The sequence below is a fragment of the Crocuta crocuta genome, unplaced genomic scaffold (assembly GCF_008692635.1).
Source record: "Crocuta crocuta isolate KB4526 unplaced genomic scaffold, BGI_CrCroc_1.0 scaffold556, whole genome shotgun sequence".
In the NCBI taxonomy this organism is placed as follows: Eukaryota; Metazoa; Chordata; class Mammalia; order Carnivora; family Hyaenidae; genus Crocuta; species Crocuta crocuta.
In genome coordinates this window covers 2,826,960-2,849,490 of record NW_027527436.1, presented here as the reverse complement: position 1 = coordinate 2,849,490, position 22,531 = coordinate 2,826,960, and the positions used below count along the sequence as shown (strand labels likewise).

Genomic DNA, 22,531 nt, shown 5'->3' with positions numbered 1-22,531 from the left:
GGTTTCCTCTAGAAGCACTTAGTCCTGATAAGGTTGATATATAAAAGGTTGTGGTTTCTAGCCTCTCACTGAAGAGACCATAAAGGAAATTGAAGAGATAATACTTTGGGTTTGTCTCTGGCTGCCTTATTCACAAGAAACACCAAAAACAGCTATCTCCTTTCTAAACATTTCTCTGGATAGGATAACTTCTAGAAAACAGAAACACAATGAACTAGTTTTTTTCCCAAACAAGTTTTCCATTTTTAAGATAAGAATTAAGGAATAGGACTATCGGTTGCTTTGAATATTTCTCATCTAGGGTGAGGTATCTCAGATAGTAGAAAAGACAGAGTTTTGAACATAATAGAAACTACATAGAATTGACATCAAACACATACTCATGAATATATACATATTCATATCTAATTAGGCAGCTAAACAGTCAATAATCCTATTGCTTCTGTAGTTTAATTAAAATCTCTTATTTCCAAATGCAACATTTAGAGATAACATCAGCTGCTCCTCATGATGTAGAGAAACATATTTTTAGAAGAGGGCGTCCAGGGGTGAAGAAGGCAGCGACAACAAAATGGTCAACAAAAACTTACATCCATGGACCAAGCTATGAGGGCATCAATATATTAAGGTTTAGAATCCCATTTTGTTTCCCAGAAAGGAGAAAGAGCACTGGAAAAGACTCCTTGTGGTACTGTATTAGTGGCAGATCATTTTGACTCCCTGATTAAATGGACTGAGGTATGTGTAAGCGGTAAAGGGGAGGGGCTAAAAGGAGATTATGGGATAAGGTGTCCTGCTACTTTAAAATTATGCATGCCTGGCCCCATCCAGGTCCCTCCCACTGCTTCAAGCACCTGCTGAAAGCCTGGGGAGCTCAGTTCCCGGCAGGCCATCAAGCCGACTGCGCTCTGAGTTTCAGGTAACCAAGTGTTTGCCGTGCAGAATACTTTACTTGGGCACCCACGTCTTCCTTGCAGAATTCCTGCTGGTGTGGCCTATTTGCTAAGAGTAAACCCGGGGGTTACCGCAGCGTTGCCAGGCAACGAGGGACAGCAGTCCTGTGAAGAGCCATTTGTCACACTGAGGGGACTGGTTGAAATGCAATAAAGAGATGGTAATTCAGCTTATTTATCAATACAATTGCTTACACAGTATTAGGGGTCCATATTTAACCTACAAATACATAGTCATATGAGGAAACAGGAACACAAGCGTTTGCTAAATACTAAGGCATAGGACAGACAGATGGTGTTGGGTTTCTAATCAGCTTTACTGTGAGCTTAAAGTTGCTGCACATGCTGGGTTGGGGGAAAGGCCCAAAGCGCTTTGCCAGCTTTATTTCGGACATCTGTAAGATAGCTGTGTGCTACAGCATAAGGTGCACGTCTAAAGAAAATCTATGCAATTCCTTACCTTGTTAAGTAGATAGTGCTAATTCTCTGGGGGTAGAGTAGCACGCTTAAATTGCTGTGTGGTGAAATATATTCACAAAACTGTATATCTGTATATAACTATATACAGGAAACTGGTTGTCCTGTGGACTTTTAAAGTGTCTGATTTGCCCAATACAATGGTTACCCAAAGAGTAAGTAATCTCTTCTAGACAACGTGCTTCGAAATGTTTTCTCCCTTTGAGAAGTTCAGTAACGTTTCTTATCTGGGGCTCAAAGTCCTAGTGCTTGGGATGAACTTAAAATTTAAAGATATAGCAGCTTTTCCTTGACACTTTGTTTTTGGTTCCCAGACACCAGCTGCTACTCATGTCTTCACCATTGCTAAGAACGTCTGTGGTATTACCTCAGTGTGAAAACGTGTCTGCAGTTTCCCGAAAATGGAGAACCTCAACGTTACTTACAGCACCTTGCTTTAAAGTGTTGCTGGCAGGTGGCTTTGGCCTTATTTATTTAGGAATGCTTTATCAGGAGGAGAATGCTTTTTTGTGAACATGAGTCGCTTGGCTCTTTCACCGGGCTTCCGCTTCTTGCCTCACGTCATTGAAACATTGATCTTTGCATATTTCGCCGCCATCTCTTTGGCTGACTCACAGGGTCTTTTCCCAAGGTTGGAGAACGTGGGAGCCTTCAAGAATGTTTCCATTGTGCCAACCCAAGCAACATGTGGACTCCCAGACCGAAGCACGTTTTGTCATAGTGCTACCGATGCCGCGAGTCTTCAGTTCTGCACCCAGCGGATTTGCATTCAGGACTGTCCTCACAGGTCTTCCCCGCCCAGCCACACGGCCCTGTTCTCGGCAGGTCTTGGGGGTTGCATCGCGGTAGACAAGCATGATCTGTGTCCCAACGCTCCTAGCAACGCCACAAGTTTTATTTTTGGAAATCACAAGAATTGCTTTTCTTCTCCTCCTTCTCCAAGGCTGGCAGCATCATTTACTCTAGCTGTGTGGCTGAAACCTGAGAAGGAAGGTGTAATGTAAGTAGTAGAGGGAGTGTAAGCTTCCCTAGGGTCCTGAGCCATGGGAGTGAAGACATTGCCGCACGAATCCTTAAACTAGAAATGAAGGCGAGCCCTGGAATTCATGCAGTTGAAGATCAGCTGCTATGGTCGTCTTCCTGTTTAAGTTTACAGTCCAGATATCTTTTTCCCCAAATTTAAAATTGTTTCTCCTTTCCATGGATGAAGCGAGCCCTCAAAAAAGACTATGTTAAAATAGCTTCCTTGCAGACGGACACATTTACATGTGCCTCATGTATTCTCTGGTCGTTTAGCAAAACCTTTGGTCTTAGCTTTCAGAGGCTCAGCCAGGTTTTGCGGTGTACCGGCTAGTAGTAAGAATAATTGATATTTCCTAAATCTTGATCTAGGTTTTTATAAACAACCTGCTCCAACTAGAGTATAAAATTTTCATCAGGCAGATGCTCTCTAAGGGCTTAGAACTGTGTTTTATTCATCCTTGTTTTCCTAGGAAGAGCTGTTTTTTTTACTCATGGAAGATGCTCAATAAGATGAGTTGAATAAGTGAATCATCCTCTAACTCTGAAGAGAGATAGCTTTTTGCCCTTTGCCTTCTGGAATTTTCTGTTAGGAAATATATATAGATAAGCATAAAAGAGTCCCAATAGCTTTTATGTCATTGATCCCAGTAGAAATCCCTTTGGTGCGTTTGTAATGGGGCTTCCTTGGCATCATTTTTTTGTTTATATAATCACTTGGTTTTCATCCTGTAGTGTATCCTAAACTGACATCTAATGCGTTTTCCCTAAGTATTTAGAGCCGATCTGATCTGGAGATTTGAATAAGTGAGGAAGTGTTGAGGCATTTTTTGCTTATCTTTTGTCTTCCTGTAGAGCTCTTGGCTCTCCCCCTGTGACAGTTTCTTTGTTTGAGAATGTTGGCCAAATATCTAAAAACTTGTGAAACAAACCAGAAAAGTCTTATAATCTCATAAGCAAATGTGACTTAAATGTCGTTGGTGTTTAGTTCTAATTTGCCAAGTGAAGGTTGGCATTTTTCTTCATTTGGAGTGAAAATGATCGCAAACCATTATCTCTATTTCTGTATCATCTCTAAAAGAAAACCCTGTTTTCTTACTGTTTGAAATGTCAGGAAATCCAAGCTCCTCAGTTTATGTAAAGAATATCCAAATAATTGTAGACAAATATGGCTGGGAAAAACTATTTTTTCCAAGTCCCCATCCCCCAGGAGATCTGTCTCTACCAAGTTCTTCTCCTATTGGTATCATTTAGTATAAATAAGACAGAATGGTATTGATAGAGTCAGTAGCGCATGGTTTACGGTCTGGAGAGTTCCATGCATCAAGGTCGTTTTCATTCTCAAAACTAAAATAACTATGGGAATTGGGGGAATTTCGGGGTGTTTGCACTAGATAAGTAAAACAAACAAAACATGGATTATCCAATTATTGTTTATCCAGGAGCAGAATAAATCCAGTTCCTAAATATTTTGTTACCTGCCTTCCTTTCACATTCATTATCTACCAAAGCTAGTATGTTTACAAGCAAACAAAATAGCAAGGAAGATAATCAATAACATATTAAGAAATGCATTTTCAGTAAGCTTGGGAAAATAAGCCTGCATTTGGCAAATACATTCTTGAGTAATGGTCAAATTTTAACTTGTTGGCTTAAACTCAAGTCAAACGAATACAGGCAAACTCTTCTTATACTTTAGAGACCTTATGGCAGGGAGTAAAGAGAAAACTCTTCTCATCCCAGTGATTTAAAAATATCCACCTACCAAAGGGTTAAAAAATATCACAGTAAAATTTCTATCAAGCCATATCTCTGCTTAATATAAACTCTTTATGCCAATCTATTTGGCTATTAAAAAAAAGTCTACTTGTTCTCATAACTTTATCATCAGATACATGTACACAGTCCAGGAAGACAAGTGACAGTGAAATAGTAACTGCTAAGTGTTCTCAAATCTTATTCTTCCCTCGCAACTCCAGAAAACAATAAATGCAAGTGAGAAGCAATAATTTGTGGAAAATGTGACCTGAAAGGAAAGTTTTAAGACATCTTTAGGAATAATTTTTGGTGGGGCACCTGGGTGGCTCAGTCTGTTAAGCATCCGACTTCAATTCAGGTCATGATTTCATGGTTCATGGGTTCGAGTCCCACGTCAGGCTCTGTGCTGAGAGCCAGCTCAGAGCCTGGAGCCTGTTTCAGATTCTGTATCTCCCTCTCTCTCTGACCCTCCCCTGCTCACACTGTCTCTCTCTCTCTCTCTCAGAAATAAATAAAACATTAAAAAAATTTTAAAAAAGGAATAATTCTTGGTTCTTCCCATCTTGTTTGCTTCTTTGATGCTTCTTCCTGATTTGGTCATTGACACATCATTTCTTGAGGGTCTGCTCTAGATCAGGCTCTGCTTCGTTCTCAGAAAACTCATGAGCTAATGGGAAGACAGATGGATCAGTGCAATTACTTTAAAAAATGTTTATTTTCAGAGAGAGAGAGAGAGCGAGAGCATGTGCACACATGCACAAGTTGGTGAGGGACAGAGAGTGAGGGAGAGAGAGAGAATCCCAGGCAGGCTCTACGACTGTCTGTGCAGAGCCCAATGCAGAGCTCAAACTCATGAACAGTTTGATCATGATCTGAACTGAAGTCAAGAGCTGGATGCTTAACTGACTGAGCCGCTCAGGTTCCCCAGATTAGTGTCATTACTGAGGCAGCACAGTGTGTTAAGTGAATACCAGGGAAGAACCCTGTAAGCAATCTTGAGCTTGGACGAAGAGTTCCAGGATCAGACATAATCATGGAGATGCTGAGCTGAGTAGGAGGCAACTGGGTGAAGAAAGGGATCCTGACTCTTCCAAGACCTGATGAAATTCTCCTCCCTGGGATGTGCCGCCTTGTTGAGTTCTTGTCTGTGACATGTAGGATCATGAGCATCTTTAAGAGCTGGTCATTGGGGAGATGTTAATGGCTAATGTCAGGGATATTCATCTTTAAATAGCAGATCTTTGGGAATAATCCACTCAGGAGGCTACAAGCAAAAATTTATAGTATTCTGCTAAAAATTTGAGTTGCTACACTGTGATAGAGAGGAATGAGCTTAAATACATATCTGTTTCTGCTCAGTGGGAACAGAGTAGCTGGTTAGATGCAATGATATTACTAACTTAAAATAATTTATATTAAACATAAATTAACATAGAAAATAAATATTTATAAAAACACGATTTTTCTATTTAAAGGGATGGGGAAAGTGTGGCCACTGTGATAAGGATAGAAGTCATTTTTGAAAAATAATTGGATAATTGGCCTGACAGAAAACCTAGAAAATTCTTGAAGATTCTTCTATTTTATTAAAATATGATTTCACAGTGTCTCTTTAAAAGGTTGTATGACCTTTCATCCAAGGTCATCAATGTTATCTCAGTGTCTCAGGTGGGCTGTGTGGCCATGGAGAGCTAGCTGGTCCTCTTACAGACGCTGGCTTTGGCTTCTGGCCAGTCAATGATGAAGTAAGAAGAGATTGTAGTTGTCCATTCTCCATTTCATCATGGGAATTAAAGAGAGCACTTCCGACTTCAGGGCTAGCAGTTTAGAGTCTTCTATGGACACTAAATTCTCTTTACGTTAAAAAAAAGGTTTGCACTGGTGACTCAATACCCAAGCCAGATATAGTGTAGTGTGCCGCTTCCTATAAAAGAAATAGCAGAAGACTAATGAGGCAATATAGGCTAAATGTTGGTTTTTCAGGATGACTCAACCACTGTCGTTTCCATCATTAATCTCTAATAAAGGGTGTTGAGGTTCTGGGGAATATACTGTAAATAAAAATTCCATTTTTTAATTGAAGTGAAAGGGCTTCTTAACTGGAGTAAAACTTGGCTGTGCATGGACTGGCGTTCAGGCACTTATTCACAGTGCCCCTTCTGAGTGGGGTTTTCATGCCCCTAACTGCACAATTGCCTTAGCATGTCTTTTGGTTGCATGCTGACCTTTTCTCTTTTCTGGTTGCTTCCTAAGGTGTGTTATAGAAAAGACGGTGGATGGGCAGATTGTGTTCAAACTTACAATATCTGAGAAAGAGACCATGTTTTATTATCGCACAGTAAATGGTTTGCAGCCTCCAATAAAAGTAATGACACTGGGGAGAATTCTTGTGAAGAAATGGATTCATCTTAGTGTGCAGGTGAGTAAAATAAAAAATATTTAACATTTGGTTAAACACGAGGATACGTCTTCCATTCTTTCCTTACATGGCATTTCCCTTCAAGATCGGAAGCAGTGTTTTTTTAGATTTCATGTACGTGTAAATGACAACAAGAGAAAAATAACATTTAAATGACCTAATGATGTACCGCTTGATAGTCTAACATTTCCTCCCTCACCACTGCTGTGAAAACTCCCACAGAAGCTTAGGACAGTGCTCTTTGGGATGATAACAACCTCAGGAAGTGTTTGTTTTATTTGGTTAGTATATTTTGCTAAAAAATGTGGAAGGGCTCTTTCAGTGCCTACTACTAATTTTACTGGTCATGACAGCATTAACCTCCCTCTGCCTGGTTTCTACAGCTGTCTTTCGCAGATAGCATCTGATGATGTGAGTGAAATTTGGCTGTTACATTAAAATGCTGACCTTAGAACTAATGAACTTTATACTTCAGACACTCAGAAAGTGTTATGTTATATTACTTCAATTGTCAGCCACAGTTTGTTTTAGCATTAGAAGCTGTGAAAGGCTGAGAGAACTGTGAGTTATCTGGTATTTTACAGTTCCTGGGCATGCAGACAGAGTGTATGCTTTTTTTCTTTTTTTTTTTTTTCCCCCATCAAGGTACTGGAATGGCATGTTGTACCCAAAAGTCACTATTGCCTTTCATACCAGAGGTCCGATGTCTGTAGTCCCAATTCCTTGTGCTCACAGACATGGCCAAATAGTGGTTTGTGCAAACCCCATTCATACTGGAGAATAATTGTACCCTTATTCTTTTTTTTAAGTTTATTTGGGGGGGGGAGAACATGAGCAGGAGAGGGAGCAGAGAGAAAGGGAGAGAGAGAATCCCAAGGAGCCTTTGTGCTGTCACCTTGCAGCCTGACATGGGGCTTGATACCCTGAATCATTAAATCATCACCTGAGTGCAGACCAGGAGTCAGATGCTTAACCAACCAGCATCCCATACCCTCATTGTTTTTATTGAAATAATCTTTGATTTCTCATACTGTTCTTGCAACCTGAAGCAGTTGGCAAGTAGACTTCCTTAGAGGGCCTTGAGAATTGTTACCTGGCTTTTAAAGTTGATTTCAGCACAGATATCATTCTTGAGGATTTAAATACACTTTGTTATACATCTTTGTTTTGCCTGATTATAGCTGTGAAGTTCTGTCACGCCTTCACATAGTAGTACATTAAAAGCAAAAGCTTTAGGAAGAAAATGTATCATATAAATGCAAAGAGGTAATGATGATTGGTTTCTATAGGAAGGTATTGACAAAGTAATAACCAATCTGTGTTTCACCTTATCTACTCTGCTTTTACTTAGGATATGGGTTTATCAAATGCAGTTGGCAGGGAGTAATATTTCCATAGCACTAGGGTTTGAAGGGTAAGTCATATCTGGTTATGAGGCCCTGTCTGTAGTACATGATGGGTTCAGTCTGGTGGTGTTTACCTCTCATTTGCTCCGTAGTTACAGAGAGGGGACTAATTTCTTCTATATCTTGAAGTTGTCCATTCCCCCCATTGACCAGTACAACAGAATTGGTTTGTAATGTTAAAAATGGGAAAATAGAAACCATTGAAGAAGATGTCAAATAGATAATGTTGGTTGCATATTTTTGTATGAACAATGATAAAAATGTTTTTTTAATTCCCTTTATTTTGCCTTATCAGTGAAACTGCCATGTTTTGACAGGCGATAGTACATGAAAAGTTTTACAAAAGAAAGTTTAAAATCCAAATGTGAAAAGGTAACCATGACTGAATTACTCTCCTGGGTGTAAAATGCTCTTAGAGTGCCTGTTGAAATCAGCATTATCATTTCAATACTTGTCAAATATGAGTCATTTCCTAGTTTAGGCAAAAATTTCTTTATAAATTTTTAAATCATTCCCTTCTTTCAAGAAAAGGTTAAAGTCCTCATAATTTAATGAGTCTGCTTTATTTCATGTCTGTTTGACTATCAGGAGAAAACTTGTCCTCTCTAATTTGTATAATTCTTTTATTTATTTTTACATAAATTTCCCCCATTCTACATTTTACATTAAAACTATGAAACAGTCATAAAATGTTAGAAAAACTGTGTCGATCAGTCATTGGTTCACCTGGCATTTCTTAGTGGATTTGAAGATACCCAGCATTATGAGAATCTGGATTCATTCAAATGAAAATTAGAGTGATTATTTACTCTAAATTGGAGATCTGCATAGGCTTCCTTTAAACTGGACATCAGTTTGAATACATTTAAGGTACTATGAAATTCATAATAATTCATATTATAGATGTTTAAAAAGGAACATGCTCATTCTTTAATGGGTTTTATAGCGTAGTGGGGAAGATAAGAGATTGGAGTTAGGGATAATTTATTCAGGTAATGCTACTTGGTCATCTTAACAAAACCATTTGACTTAGTTTCCTTATTTATGTGATACGAGGTTTTGGACTAGGTGGTAAAGGGAGGCTTCCATAAATTCCTTCTGAATTCACATAAAAAAAAGTAAGTGGAGTGTGAAGTGAGGCACAGTTGAAGTACAAAAAGCTCTCGAGTGGCTCAGTTGGTTAAGCATCTGACTTCTGCTCAGGTCATGATCCCATGGTTTGTGAGTTCAAGTCCCACTTCGGGCAAGCTCTGCCCTTCATCGGGTGAGCCCCTCTTCTATCTCTCTCTCTCTCTCTCTCCTCTGCTCACTTATGCCCTCTCTCTCACCCTCTAAAAAGAAAGAAAGAAAGAAAGAAAGAAAGAAAGAAAGAAAGAAAGAAAGAAAGAAAGAAAGAAAGAAAGAAATGGAAATAAAGAAAGAAATGGAAAGAAAGAAAGAAATGGAAAGAAAGAAAGAAAGAAATGGAAAGAAAGAAAGAAATGGAAAGAAAGAAAGAAATGGAAAGAAATGGAAAGAAAGCTCTTGGGTTGTGTGCGGTTGTCTAGATGGTGACAGAGCCTGCTCTGTGAACTGACTATCTGGCTTGTGGGTTTCTCTGCTTCCCCATGTTGTCTGGCATTCATAGAGAACCATTTTTTTGGTAGATTTTCTGGCCAAGATATGGAGAAATGCAGCTTCTAACTCTGTCACCGTATACCTGCAAATAATATATTTTATGATAAAATGTAACTTGCTGTTGCATTATTATATAGTATATCCAAATTCTGTTTTATTTGGGGATTAGAGATTTCTATCATGCTGGGCCTAAGATAGAACACATAATCGATAATCTGGTTTAGTCTCGTTTCTGATTGCAAGCCTAATTAATGTGTATGCATATTTTTACTCACCCTCCAATATGGCCATAAATCAGTGAATTTATATGGGATGTGCATGCATGTGCACATTTGTATATGTGTATGTACAAACAAAACATCCTTTACTCATAAAATTGGCTCAGAAACCAGAATTTAACTTACAAAGAGCTAGTGACATAAAATTAATGAACAGATCTGACCTTACACCTTACTTCAGATAGTTCACTCAGTATCAGCTTTCCATCAGTAAAATCAAAATTTTAATTTCCCAAATTCAGAAAAAAGAAATGAGTTTTAAATAATTAAATCCCTGGGCAAAAAAGATGCCAGGAAAAGGCAGAAATACTGAACACTGAAGGTCTAGTTTCTTAAACAAAAGATGCCCGATGTTATAGTAATGGATCTAACAGCTTTTATTCCAGAACTAGCATTTTGAAGCTTCAACCTGTTGGAAAATGATTAGGTTTTAAATTAATATTCATTCAGGGACTTGAATCTGACACGATTGCCAATTTAAATTTCACTTTGAGGTTTAATATATTGGCTATTTCAAATTATATCAAGCTGAAATTCGTTATGTCATATTTTTTGTTCTAAACCTGGAAAAAAATCAATTCAGACTTTTTATTATCAAATGGGGAACACTGATAACATTAGCAAATTTTTTAAAGCTTAGTCTTCATATTGAATCAGCACGTGCTTCTAGTTATTGTGAGAGATCTCTTTTGATTTTCTTTCTCAAAAAAAAGTTTTGAAATAACTGGAGGATTTTACTTCTGCAGTTTGTTATGGGTTGGTAGGTAAGAGAACTTGGAAGTGTGCTCACATTTAGATGCCTAACATTTCAAAGTAAAAACTCAGCCTTTCTTATGAAAATACTATTTTCCCTTAAGCAGTTCCACATATATTATAGGACAGATAGCATCAAAGAATCATCAGCATATAAATCCTTTAGTAATTATGCTAAAATAGAGTAAAACAATTTATAATTTGAAATTGGTGAAGTACTGCAACTAGGGAAGCAAGAAATGGCTTAACATTAAGGTTATATGCATTTTCTATGCTCTTTTTGAAGGCTTCTTGATACATTGATGATTCAAGAGTCAAAGATGGTTCTAGCCACGGTAATGTGAAAAAGAGCAGTTCTAATCTAATACAATGAAGGAAAGAATGCATGGTAAATCAAGGTTTTGGAATCAATAGATGAAGAATAGGGGGTTCATAATCACGGTTTGTTCATGAAATATGTTCTTTTGATTTATGTATTCAATCTGAAAAAGGAAAACTATTGATAGTTCTGAAGAAAAAGAAAATGCAATTTAGCCAACATTTGCGAGAATAGATAAACCAAGTCTCTCAATTAATCTCTGCAGTGTATGCCCATGCGCACACTTTATAAAGGTATTCCCAAGTCTCTATTGATTGAGGGAACATAGAATGTCCATGCAACCTTATGGAAGCTTTCTCATTCAGTTCAGTAAGCTTTGTGTGCTGGAATTCTTACGGGAATACCACCTCAATTCTTATCCCCCAAGTCTCTCAATCCATATTGTTTCTTAATAATTTCCATACCTTTGGGCATGGAGGAGGGCACTTGTGGGGATGAGCACTGGGTGTTAGATGGAAACTAACTTGACAATAAACTATTTGTAAAAAAAAAAATAATTTACATAGCTTTTACCTGTAAGTGTCAGTGCAAATGTTAAACATTGTTTATTTGTGCAAAGCCTTCTTTTGTATCCAGACAGCTGAATGTCTTCTGAGTTAGTTGAATAGTTTTAGTTATCTAAAACTAATTAAATATCCATTGAATTTACCACATTATATTTTAGAATAATCAGTTAAAAATGATAATAATAGCTGCCATTATTGAGCATTGATTATATGTACGGTATTAAACATGGTATATGCTTAAATTTTAAATGCTAATAATAGTTCTGTGCCATTGGATTATCTTCATTTCAGAGATGAGAAAAATGAGCTTGAAGTAGGTTAAGTTAGATTTACAGACTGGATTCACAGTCTCTAGTTTTTCTGACCTTTAGCTAAAAACATATAATAAATTGCCATGAACCCAGATCACTATGATGATCTAAGGAGTCAAGTTATTTGAATCCCCTTACCTAAAAAATAAAGAACTGAAGACATATTTGTAAAATAGATATAAATTATTTTCCTGTTCGTTTGTTGTAAGGTAAATATTTGTAATGCTTCACATATTGACATGATTTGTACAAATAAAATCAGTGTATTTTACAACTATATCACTCTTTGAGACAAATGATTTAAATGTACAACAGAGTGTAATTTTATATAAAGTTCTGTATGTCTCTTCCTGATCACCTGATCCATGACCTACAGAACCAAGACTGGTTGTGATCCAATAAATAAAAAGGAGGGATTCTTCCCACTTGATTATGGAGAGAGGTAAAACCATCCGAGTAAAAATTATTCTCTGTGCATTTTTGCATGTGATTTTAAAACACAATATATAGGGGCACCTGGATGGCTCAGTTGGTTGAGCGTCCGGCTTTGGCTCAGGCCATGATCTCATGGTTTGTGGGTTCGAGCCCCGCGTCGGGCTCTGTGCTGACAGCTAGCTCAGAGCCTGGAGCCTGTTTCAGATTCTGTATCTCCCCCTCTCTCTGGCCCTCCCCTGCTCACTCTGTCTGTCTCTCAGAAATAAATAAAACATTAAAAAAAATAAAACACCATATATAGTCAGAAGTCAAGGCTTTAATTCCTTACATTTTATTTAAAAACTGTGCAACCCTAAGGAAAATCATGTAACTCCTCAAAATATTACATACCCACTAGAAATTGGGAACAAAGATGAAACCCAGCCTATTTGGCTTATGCTGTAAATGTGACATGTAAAGAAAATAATGTCTGATAAAGCACATTATAGTCTACTATGATGGAGCTTACAGTCTATTAGGAGAAAAAGACAATCAAATAATCACAACCAATGAAAGCAAAGTTATAACTGTGATATGTTCTGTGGGATTATATGAAGGACAATTTGATCATATCACTGAAGTCAAGGAAGGCTTACTTGAAGAAATTATAATAGACATGTGAATTAATGTTCTAGGCCTGTCTTAAAAAAAGTCAGCAACTGCGTGGCTTAAAACAACAGAAATTTCTTCTAACACAGTTCTTGAGCTAGAAGTTTGAAATCAAGGTGTCCGCACAGCCATGCACGTTCTATGACCTATAGAGGAATATCCTTTCTTGTTTCTGTCTTGTGCTGTTTGCCAGCAATTCTTAGCTTTTAAAAGTTTTTGTCCATTCATCTTACGGGGGGAGGGAGAGAGAGAGAGAGAGAGAGCGAGAGCAAGAGCAAGCAAGCGAGCTGGGGAGGGGCAGAGAGAGAGAGAGGAAGACACAGAATTCAAGTAGCCCCCAGGCTCTGAGCTGTTAGCACAGAGCCTGACAGAGGGCTCAAACTCACCAACCATGAGGCCATGACCTGAAACCAAGTCAGATGCTCAACCAAGTGAGCCACCCAGGCACCCTAGCAATTCTTAGCCTTTAGATGCCTCACACCAAATCTTTGCCTCCATTTTCACATGGCCATCTTCTCCCCTTGTGTGTCAGTGGCTTCTCTTCCTACAAAGAGACCAGTTATATTGGATTGGGACCCACCCTAATTCAGTTTGACTGCATCTAGGAACTCTGTATGTCCAACAAAGGTCATATTTATAAGCTGGGGGTTAACACTTCAATCTGTCTTTGTGGGGGATACAATTCAGTGGATAAGGAGATGTAGTCAATAGAATGCATAGGATTCAACTAGTCAAAGAAAGTAGAGAACATTCTATACACGCATAGCAAATCACACAAACACCCTTTTATAAAAGAGAGTATGTTGCATGTGAGTAATTAAAAGGACTGCGTGGGTAGAATGCAGCAAAGTGGAATGGCATGCAAAATAAGCTAGAGGTTTTGGAAGAGTCTATATTTTAAAGAACACAGTTGGCCATGTTAACATGTTTTTAATGGGACTGTACTGAAGTGTTTTATGTAGGGAACAGGAGATGGCAGAGGAAGAGGAAGGAGAGAAAATGTATGACCTCAGCAGGTGATCTTTTCATAAAAACCCCTTTGGTTGCAATGAAAGATAAGTTTGTACGAGATTAAGAATAAAGGGTTGTTAGGCTGTGCTCACGTTCCCCAGTGAGATAGAAGTATACCCTTAGCTATAATAATGATGGTAAATATGTGGAGAAGCGGTCATGTTTGAGAGCTATTTGGGAATTTAAAATAAAGGACTTGTTGATGAAAGAAAGTAGAAGTTAAGGGAGGGGAGTTCTGATAAATCCCAGATTTCTGGCTTGGACAATTGGATGGAAAAGTTCCATTTGCTTAAATAGAAACACAAGAAGAGAATCAGATTTTTGATACTTGGCACATATGAGCTACAATTCAGCTTGGGGGAATAATTCTCAATTATAGAAATCATTAGCATCGTAGAAACTTTAAAGTGTTCTGATGCCCATACTCCATTATGTCTTCATTAATCTGGGGTGAGAGCCAAGCATTATTTCTTCTTTTCCTCCTTCCTCCATGGATTAAAAAGTATGTAACAAAATACAATAATCTGAATTCAAGACTGGAAATGATCAGAAAAGATGTCAGGAAACATGCATAAAGAAGGTAGCATGTGAGTTAACTCTTGAAGCTAGATAAGATTTAAGTAGGTGGAGAAGAAGACAGAAATATTCTGTAGACCAAAAACATGGGGACAGTGTCTGGGGGATGAAAATGGCAAAAAGTTTCAGTAAGAGTGAGGGGTCTGAGTTTCTTAGAAAGAAATGCATCATGTGTTAAATTTAAAAAGGCTGAAAAAGATAGCTTAGAGGTTTACATAATGCTATGGAATTTTCTTACATACCAGCAACCCATATTTCTTTTTTACCTCTTCCTCATCCAATCTATTTGGTAACTACTATAAACCATTAGTATGTGTATATATATATATATATATACTATATTTGGTATCTGTAGATATATTTGGGGTAGACATATTTGGTATGTATATATATACACCAAAAAATTTAACTGTGTGCAGAAAATCATCACACATCACATTATAATGTTTACCTTTTACAAATCTGAATGTTCTCAGTCTAATATTTTACTGCAAAAGTTTAAATTCAAAAGACCTTTCCTATGGAAATACCTCTAATCAAGATCTAAATCAAGCCATGAGTAAATAAATATTTCAACTTAGAAAGTGGTATTTGAATAATTGGGCATTTTTTCTGGCTTGAAAATGTCTGATTCTCAGTTAATAGGGCCAACAGCTATAAATATATAACCAATAGCTATAAAATACAAAAGGAAAATATATACAAATATTATAGGACACATTATTACATATACTACTAAAATTGAAAGTTGCTATAAAAAAGGAGAGTATTTTCCAATGTCTATGTATTTCTTTCAACAGTCTCTAGTCTTGAAATGCCACTATGGTAATTCTGTAAAATTTGTAATGGTCAAAATTTGATGGTAGTGCTTTTTAAAACCTATATTATTTAATGGAATTGTCATTTATATTATATCACTTCCATCTAAAAGCCAAATATAATAAGACAGATAATTTGTGCTTTTTTTGAGGACAGGCATTCTTGTGCCCACAGGGCTAACTGATGCCTTCAGTTATACATGAACAATTACCACTAAAATCAGAAAGAACAGTGTGCATATAACCTAGGGCAGAATTTGGCCTATGGTATGTATCACTTGGTAATGGAAAGGAGAATATGACTTTACTTAAACATGGGCTTTAATAGTTTTATTTTCCCATACTGTTTCCCTTGGTATTTCTCTCTCTAAAGTATAACATTCAAATGTTCCCAGCAGCTGCATTTGCTCTGGATGTATAATAAAGGCATATGTTCAAGATACTAGTTGATATATCCACAATCCAAAAAAAGAATAGTTAAAATTAAAACAAATGCAGAGAACTTTTCCAAGAATGGAAAGGCCTTAATAGGTTCTTTTAATTTTCTAATCCACTACAGTACTGAAAAAATACTGATATGTATAAATTATGTATATAATTGTGTATTATAAGTGCTTGCTTATGTCAGAAAAGGCAATTTCATTCTGCTTTCTAAAGCTTTCATGAAATAATCCCTAAAAAAATTGAATGGCATATTCTAGAAGTAGAAAAATAATTGGATAGATTTTGTTTATGCTTGGTGTTCATGCTTCTCAATCTGGGGAGGAAGGAAAGAATGAAAAAAATGGGGGAAGCAACAGAAAGGTAGAGGATGTGGATAGAAAGAACCCAGGTGCCTGAGGAGACTCAGCCTCTGTCAGTTTCACTGTGGCAGAGGTTGACCAAGAAAGTTTAGATTATGGATATGTAGTATGTAACGTTAAGTGATTTGTTTTCTGGGATACAAATCCTTGTATTATCCTAATTGGATCAAGTCTGTTACATAATAGCCATTTTGGAGGTTTTGCCATTAAGGAATTTATAGAAAGGACTTGGCTTCAATATTTGGGTTGAAAATGGTGTACAGACCCCCCCTCCCCCCCAACCCTGCTTTTTGCCTGGTGGCTCCCACTGTGGTGCTATTCCTACTAGGAAGGAGGTGTGCCCCCTGGGCCAAGGACAAGGCCTCTCTTCCCTAACCCCACCCCACCCCCACTTGTCTCTTGGTCCATGCTAAGGCTTTGGGGGGCAGCAAAGGGGAGCATTCATATGTGGCATCACAGGATCTGACCCAGGGACTAGCCTCTGGGGACCCTCCTGCTCTCAGGTTTGCTCCATGGCCCCACCCCATCTATGAGAGGTGCTCCTCCTTCTCTCAGGGAGCAGCCCCATGGCCCCTGTTGAAGATACTTGATGGAAAGGTTGGCACCTCACAAACCATGGCTGACGTTTTCCTCTTTTCCTCCTCCCTCCATTCCTCCCCCCTCCTTTCCTGCATCTCTCCCTCCCTCTCCGCCTTCCTTCCTTTCTCTTCAGTTCTGTGAGGTTGATTCTACTAGAACAGGCTGTGACTCAGGGTTAGGTGCTTTGGTGCTTTGCCAGGGGACCAGAGGACTGCCTCCAGGAGAGGGACTCCTGTGCCCTGGTGGGGACCGCATGTGCAGCCTGCCTTAGTTCCTGTTGGCTGTGGCTGCTGGTCTGGTCCCATCACCCCAGAGCACCACTTCCTGCAGGTGGGGGGGAGGTCTTTGTGTTTTAAAGGGGTCCTTCTCTGTCTGGCTTCTTCTGGAACACTCTCTGTTCCTAGACTTGGTTCCAAAGTGGGGTGGGGTTGGGGGGAAAGTCTCGGCAGGCCTGGTACGGGCTTGCTTCCTGGTTGTGCTCTGGTTGCCCTGGGCTGTGAGGGTCTGAGGAGCACCTTGAGGGAGCCGCTGTGGGCTCCAGATAGGGCCGGACGCTATCAGGAGCAGGAGGTTCGTGGAAAGGTTTGATGCTGACATCTCATTGTCTTCTCTTCAGGCCTGATGGAAAGGCCAGACGAGCAGGCAGAGAACGACAATAATAGGCAAGTGTAAGATTACTTTGAAATTTAAAAAGAGAGAGAGAGAGAAACGGAAAATGTTGGGGGGGGCACTCATCCTAAATACAATATCCCCTGAGGGGGATCCTATCTATTGCCTCCCTACATTGGGTTTTCCTGGCTTGACAGAGCCCACCTCAGCCCACCATGGTAGTACTGAGTACTAGGGCACTAGTACTGAGTACCTCATTAGAAGAAGGCAAACAACTGTTGAGCAGAATTGGTATAGTCCAATAGGTCTCCCATTCTGGTGAACGCGTAAAAGGCAGAATGCCTGTACTCGCCTGGAAAGGGCCCCTTAGGTGCAGATGCCTTGCAGCTATTTCTTAAGAGTTCCTCCTGCCTCTAAAATGTAGGGAGATTAAAAACAAACAAAGGAGTGAACTGCGAATGAGATGAACTCTCTGGGTATATATATATATAGGAACATATGATGATGTTTATAATTGAATCCCCTAAAATATCTGTAACGGTCTCAAGCAGAGCATCTTAAAGTATGTGGGAAGAGGCTTTTATAAATATTATAAAGAAGTGCAACCCAGAATTATCTTTTTTAAATTTTAAGCCTGTATTCCATTTTGAGTTAATGTAGTATGTGTGAGATTTAGATTGAGGGCTTTGTTTATTTGCTAGTGGATGTCCAAATAGTCCAGGAACATTAGTTGGAAAGGGGATCTTTCCTCCACTGATTTGTTTTTGCACATTTGTCAGATATCAGTTGGGCATTTTTGTGTGGATCTATTTCTGGATTCTCTATTCCTTTCCATTAATCTACATATGTATCCCTCTATCGATATCACATAGTCTCAATTACTCTGAGCCTAAATATCTGGTAGAGTGATTCCTCCTACTTCCTTTCTTCCTTCTTCTTTTTAAATTTTTTATTTTATACTTTTTAGAGTCCAAGTCTTTCCATATAAGTTTTAGAATAAGTTTCACTATATCTGCAAAATGTCTTCTTCAGAGTTTGGTAGGATTTACATTAAGTCTATAAATCAACTTGTAGTGAATAGGTGTTTTTAACTATGTTGAATTTTCTAAGACATAAATATGGTAAATAGCTCCATTGACTTAGTCCCTTGATTTCTTTTGTCAGCATTTTATAATTTCTAGTGTAAAGAGTCTGTACATGTTTTGCTGTTTACTCATAAGTGTTTCATTTTCTTTAGAGTAACTGAAATTGGTGTGTGTTTTAAATTTTGGTTTTCACATGTTTATTGTTAGCATATAGAAACATTATTAGTTTTTTTGGGGGGGTTGATCTTGTATTTTGGGGTCTTACTAAATTTATTAGTTCTGCAAGTTCTTTTGTAAGTTTTTGTAATCTTTTGTAAGATTTTCTATATAGGCAATCATGTCATCTACAATTAGTAGCAATTTTATTTCTTTTCAATCAGTATAATTTTTATTTCTTGGTGCAGTAGCTAAAATTTCTAGTACCATGTTGACTAAGAGTAATTAGAGCAGACATCCTTGCCTGGCTTCTAATCTTTAGGTTTTTCATCATTAAGTATTATGTTAGCTGTAGATTTTGTATACATGTTATTTATCAAGTTGAGGAAATTTCCCTCTAATCCTAATTTATTGAGATATTATATTATAAGTGTTGGATTTTGTCAAACGCCTTTTCTGCATTAATTGATATGCTCATGTGATCTTTTTTTTCTTTAGCCCTGCTAATATGGTTGATTACAATGATTTTTCAAGTGTTGAGCCAGCATTACATTCCTGGAATAAATCTCACTTGGTTATGATGGTAATTCCTTTTGTGAATTGCTAGATTTGATTTGCTAATGTATTTTCGTGAGGATTTTTACATCTCTGTTCATGAGGTCTCTACCTTTCTTGTACTATCTTGTTATTAGGTTAATACTGTCTTCACAAAATGAGTTTGGGAGTGTTCCCTCCTTTTGTTTTCTAGAATAGATTATGTAAGATTGGCATTAATTTTTCCCTAAATGTTTCATAGAGGTCTTTAGGTTGACACTGAAACTCTCTAGCCTTGGAGATCTCAGTTTTGGAGTTTTAAAAAAAATTAGAATTCTTTAATGGTTACAAGAATATTTAGACTGTTGTATCTCATGTTGGTTGGCTTTAGTTTTTAGTTTTCAAGGAATTGGTCAGTTTCTTCTCTGTTGTTGAATTTGTAATATTGTTCATATTATCTTTTTATTATCCCTTATTATAATTTTACTGGTCATAGGATCTAAACTGATATTCCCGGTTTTCATGCCTTTTCTTATATTTGTTCATCATGCTATCATTTTGTTAAGTCATGTTTATCCATTTTATGGCTAGTTTTGAGAAACCAAATTGTTCTCTTGATTTTTCTCTATTTCCCTATTTTCATTTCATGGATTTCTGCTCTTAATGATTATTATTTCCTTTCTTCCGCTTGCCTCAGATTACTTTGCTCTTTTTTTTCCCCCTTATTTCTTGAGGTAAAAACTTAGGTTAATATTTTAGGACTTTTTTTTAATGTAACATTACACTTAGTTTAGTTCTACAATTTAATATGTAATTAAATTTAGTGTTTAATGTGGTATATTTCCATCCTCACACTATTTTGGCTGCATCCACATATTTTAATATGTTTTATTTTAATTTCATTCAGTTGTAGGTATTGTTTACTTCCTTTGAAAATTCTTCTTGACTCATGGATTAATTAGACATATATTATTTAGTTTCCAAGCATATGAGGACTTCAAAAATTATATTTGTTATGATTACAAACTTGAATCTATTGTAATCAGAGAATGCACTCTATATAATTTCAATTTTTTAACATTTGTTGGGGTTTATTTATTTTTATGGACCCAAATTTAGTCTGTCTTCAAGAGTGTTTCATGAGAACATGAGGGGTGCCTGGGTCGCTCAGTTGGTTGAGCATTTGACTTCAGCTCAGGTCATGATCTCGCGGTTCATGAGCTTGATTCCCACATCGGGCTCTGGGTTGAAAGTTTAGAACCTGGAGCTTTCTTTAGATTCTGTGTATCCCTTTCTCTTTGCTCCTCCCTGGCTCTCACTCTGTCTCTCCCTCAAAAATAAACAAACATTAAAAAAAAAAGTGTTTGATTAGCACTTGAAATTAATGTGTATTCTGGTGTTTTGTGTAGCATGTTATATATATATGTATATATATTATATATTTACTATATATAATATGCATTAATATAGAATATGTTATATAATATGTAATATATGTCAAATATATTATATATAATATTAGATTCTGTATATTTTTGTATGTATTCTGCATATCAATTGTCTATCTATAATCCATCAAACTATTGACCTAGCTATCTAATTTTATCCACTCTGCCAAACTCTGCCTTATATTTAGTGTATTTAGGCCATTTATACCTAGGCTTCTTATTGACCTGTTAGGATTATGCCTGCAACTTTATTACTTGCTTTCTGCTTCTTCCTTTTTTTTTTTTNNNGGATCCCATTTTGAGATTCCAACTTATTTCTTTATAGCACTTTTTGGTGTATCTTTTTGCAGTGTCTTTGAAGACTCAGAGCATTACAGTATACACATTTCACTTATCACAGGCTTCTGGCATTGGTGTTTAGTCACTGCCAGCATTTAGGTTCTTTACCTATCTTGTTTTTAAAGTATAACTGAGTGTTTCCTCTTCATCCACTGAGCAAAACATCCAATGATGTAATAATTTTTTCCTCAACTGTTGTATATTATTTCACAAACTCATGAGAAGAATACTCTGTGTATTTCTTCTTAATCTTTTAAAAAAATTTTAATGTTTATTTTTGAGAGAGAGAGAGAGAAAGAGAGAGAACGCGCATAACCATGAGCGGGGGAGGGGCAGAGAGAGAGGGAGACAGAATCTGAAGCAGGCTCCAGTCTCCAAGCTGTCAGCACAGAGCCCAATGCAGGGCTCAAACTCACGAACTGTGAGATCATGACCTGAGCTGAAGTCAGAAGCTCTACCAACTGAGCTACCCAAGGACCCCTTAATTTTTTATTCTAATGTTTTCATTTCCTTTCTGAAGTTCTAAACCTTCTGTTATCATTTTGTTTCTGTTTAAAGAACTTGCTTCAGTCATTTTTTTACAGGTGGTTTGATGAAACAAACTCTCTTAGTTTTCATTCACCCAAGAATGTCTTAATTTTCCCTTCATTTCTACAGAGTAGTTTTGGCAGATCTAAAATTTGTGAATGGACAGTTAATTTCTTTCATTACTTGAAAAATGTGCTGTTTCTCCTGACCTTCACTGTTTCAGATGAGAATTCTGTTGGTATTTCAGTTGGTTGGTATTCTCTTGTAAGGTTGCTGCGCTNCCGCGAGATCATGACCCAAGCGAAAGTCGGACGCTTAACCGACTAAGCCACCCAGGCGCCCCATTTGGCTGCTTTCAACACTCTTTCTCACTCTCACTTTTTCCCTGTAAGTTTAGTAATGAATGCCTTGGCATGAATTTCTTTGATTCTTCCCCTTCCCCCATTATTTAGAATTTGCTTAGCCTCTTGAATCTGTATGTTTATATCTTTTGCCATATTTGCAATGTTTTCAGACATTATTTCTTTGAATGTATTTTCAGTGCCACTCTCCTCTTTCTAGGATTCTGATTATACAAGTACCATCTCTTTGTTATTGTTCCATAAATCCTTGGGGGCGCTCTCCATTTTATTTATTTTAATCTCTTGTTTCTCTTTTGTTCAGATTAGGTTAACTCTGTTGATTCACTTTCAAGTTCATGGATCTTAACTCTGTCATCTTCACTTTACTCGTGAGACTATATAGCCAATTATTGTTTCATTGGCTGTCTTTTAAATTCTTTCATTTGCATTTGGATTTTTCTTTAAAACCACATTTCTTTGCTGAGATTTTCTCTTTTTTCTTTCGTTTGTTTCAAGAGAATTCACAATCTTTTAGGGAAAATATTTAAAATTCTTGTCAGAATTTCAACATCTAATTCATCTCAGTGGTATCCATAGATTTTGTTTCCTCATTCGCATCATGATTTTTTTTTCTCACTCAAGTCATGATTTTTCTGGTTCTTGGTACTATAAGTGATTTTTATTTTATCCTATACATTTTGGATATTATATTATGAGAAGACTCTGGATCCAATTTAATCTATT

The 22,531-nt window shown here is 37.3% G+C and overlaps 1 protein-coding gene across 1 annotated transcript in view; it reads left to right on the top strand.

Annotated features, from left to right (window-relative positions):
- The first annotated feature begins 1,827 nt into the window (after positions 1-1,827).
- USH2A (usherin) overlaps positions 1,828-22,531 on the top strand; it is a 717,315-nt gene continuing 696,611 nt past the window's right edge. The window contains exons 1-2 of the mRNA XM_077759473.1: positions 1,828-2,430; positions 6,462-6,627. Of these exons, the coding sequence (XP_077615599.1) occupies positions 1,946-2,430; positions 6,462-6,627 (651 nt within the window). The 5' untranslated portion in view covers positions 1,828-1,945. The remainder of the gene's footprint in view (positions 2,431-6,461; positions 6,628-22,531) is intronic.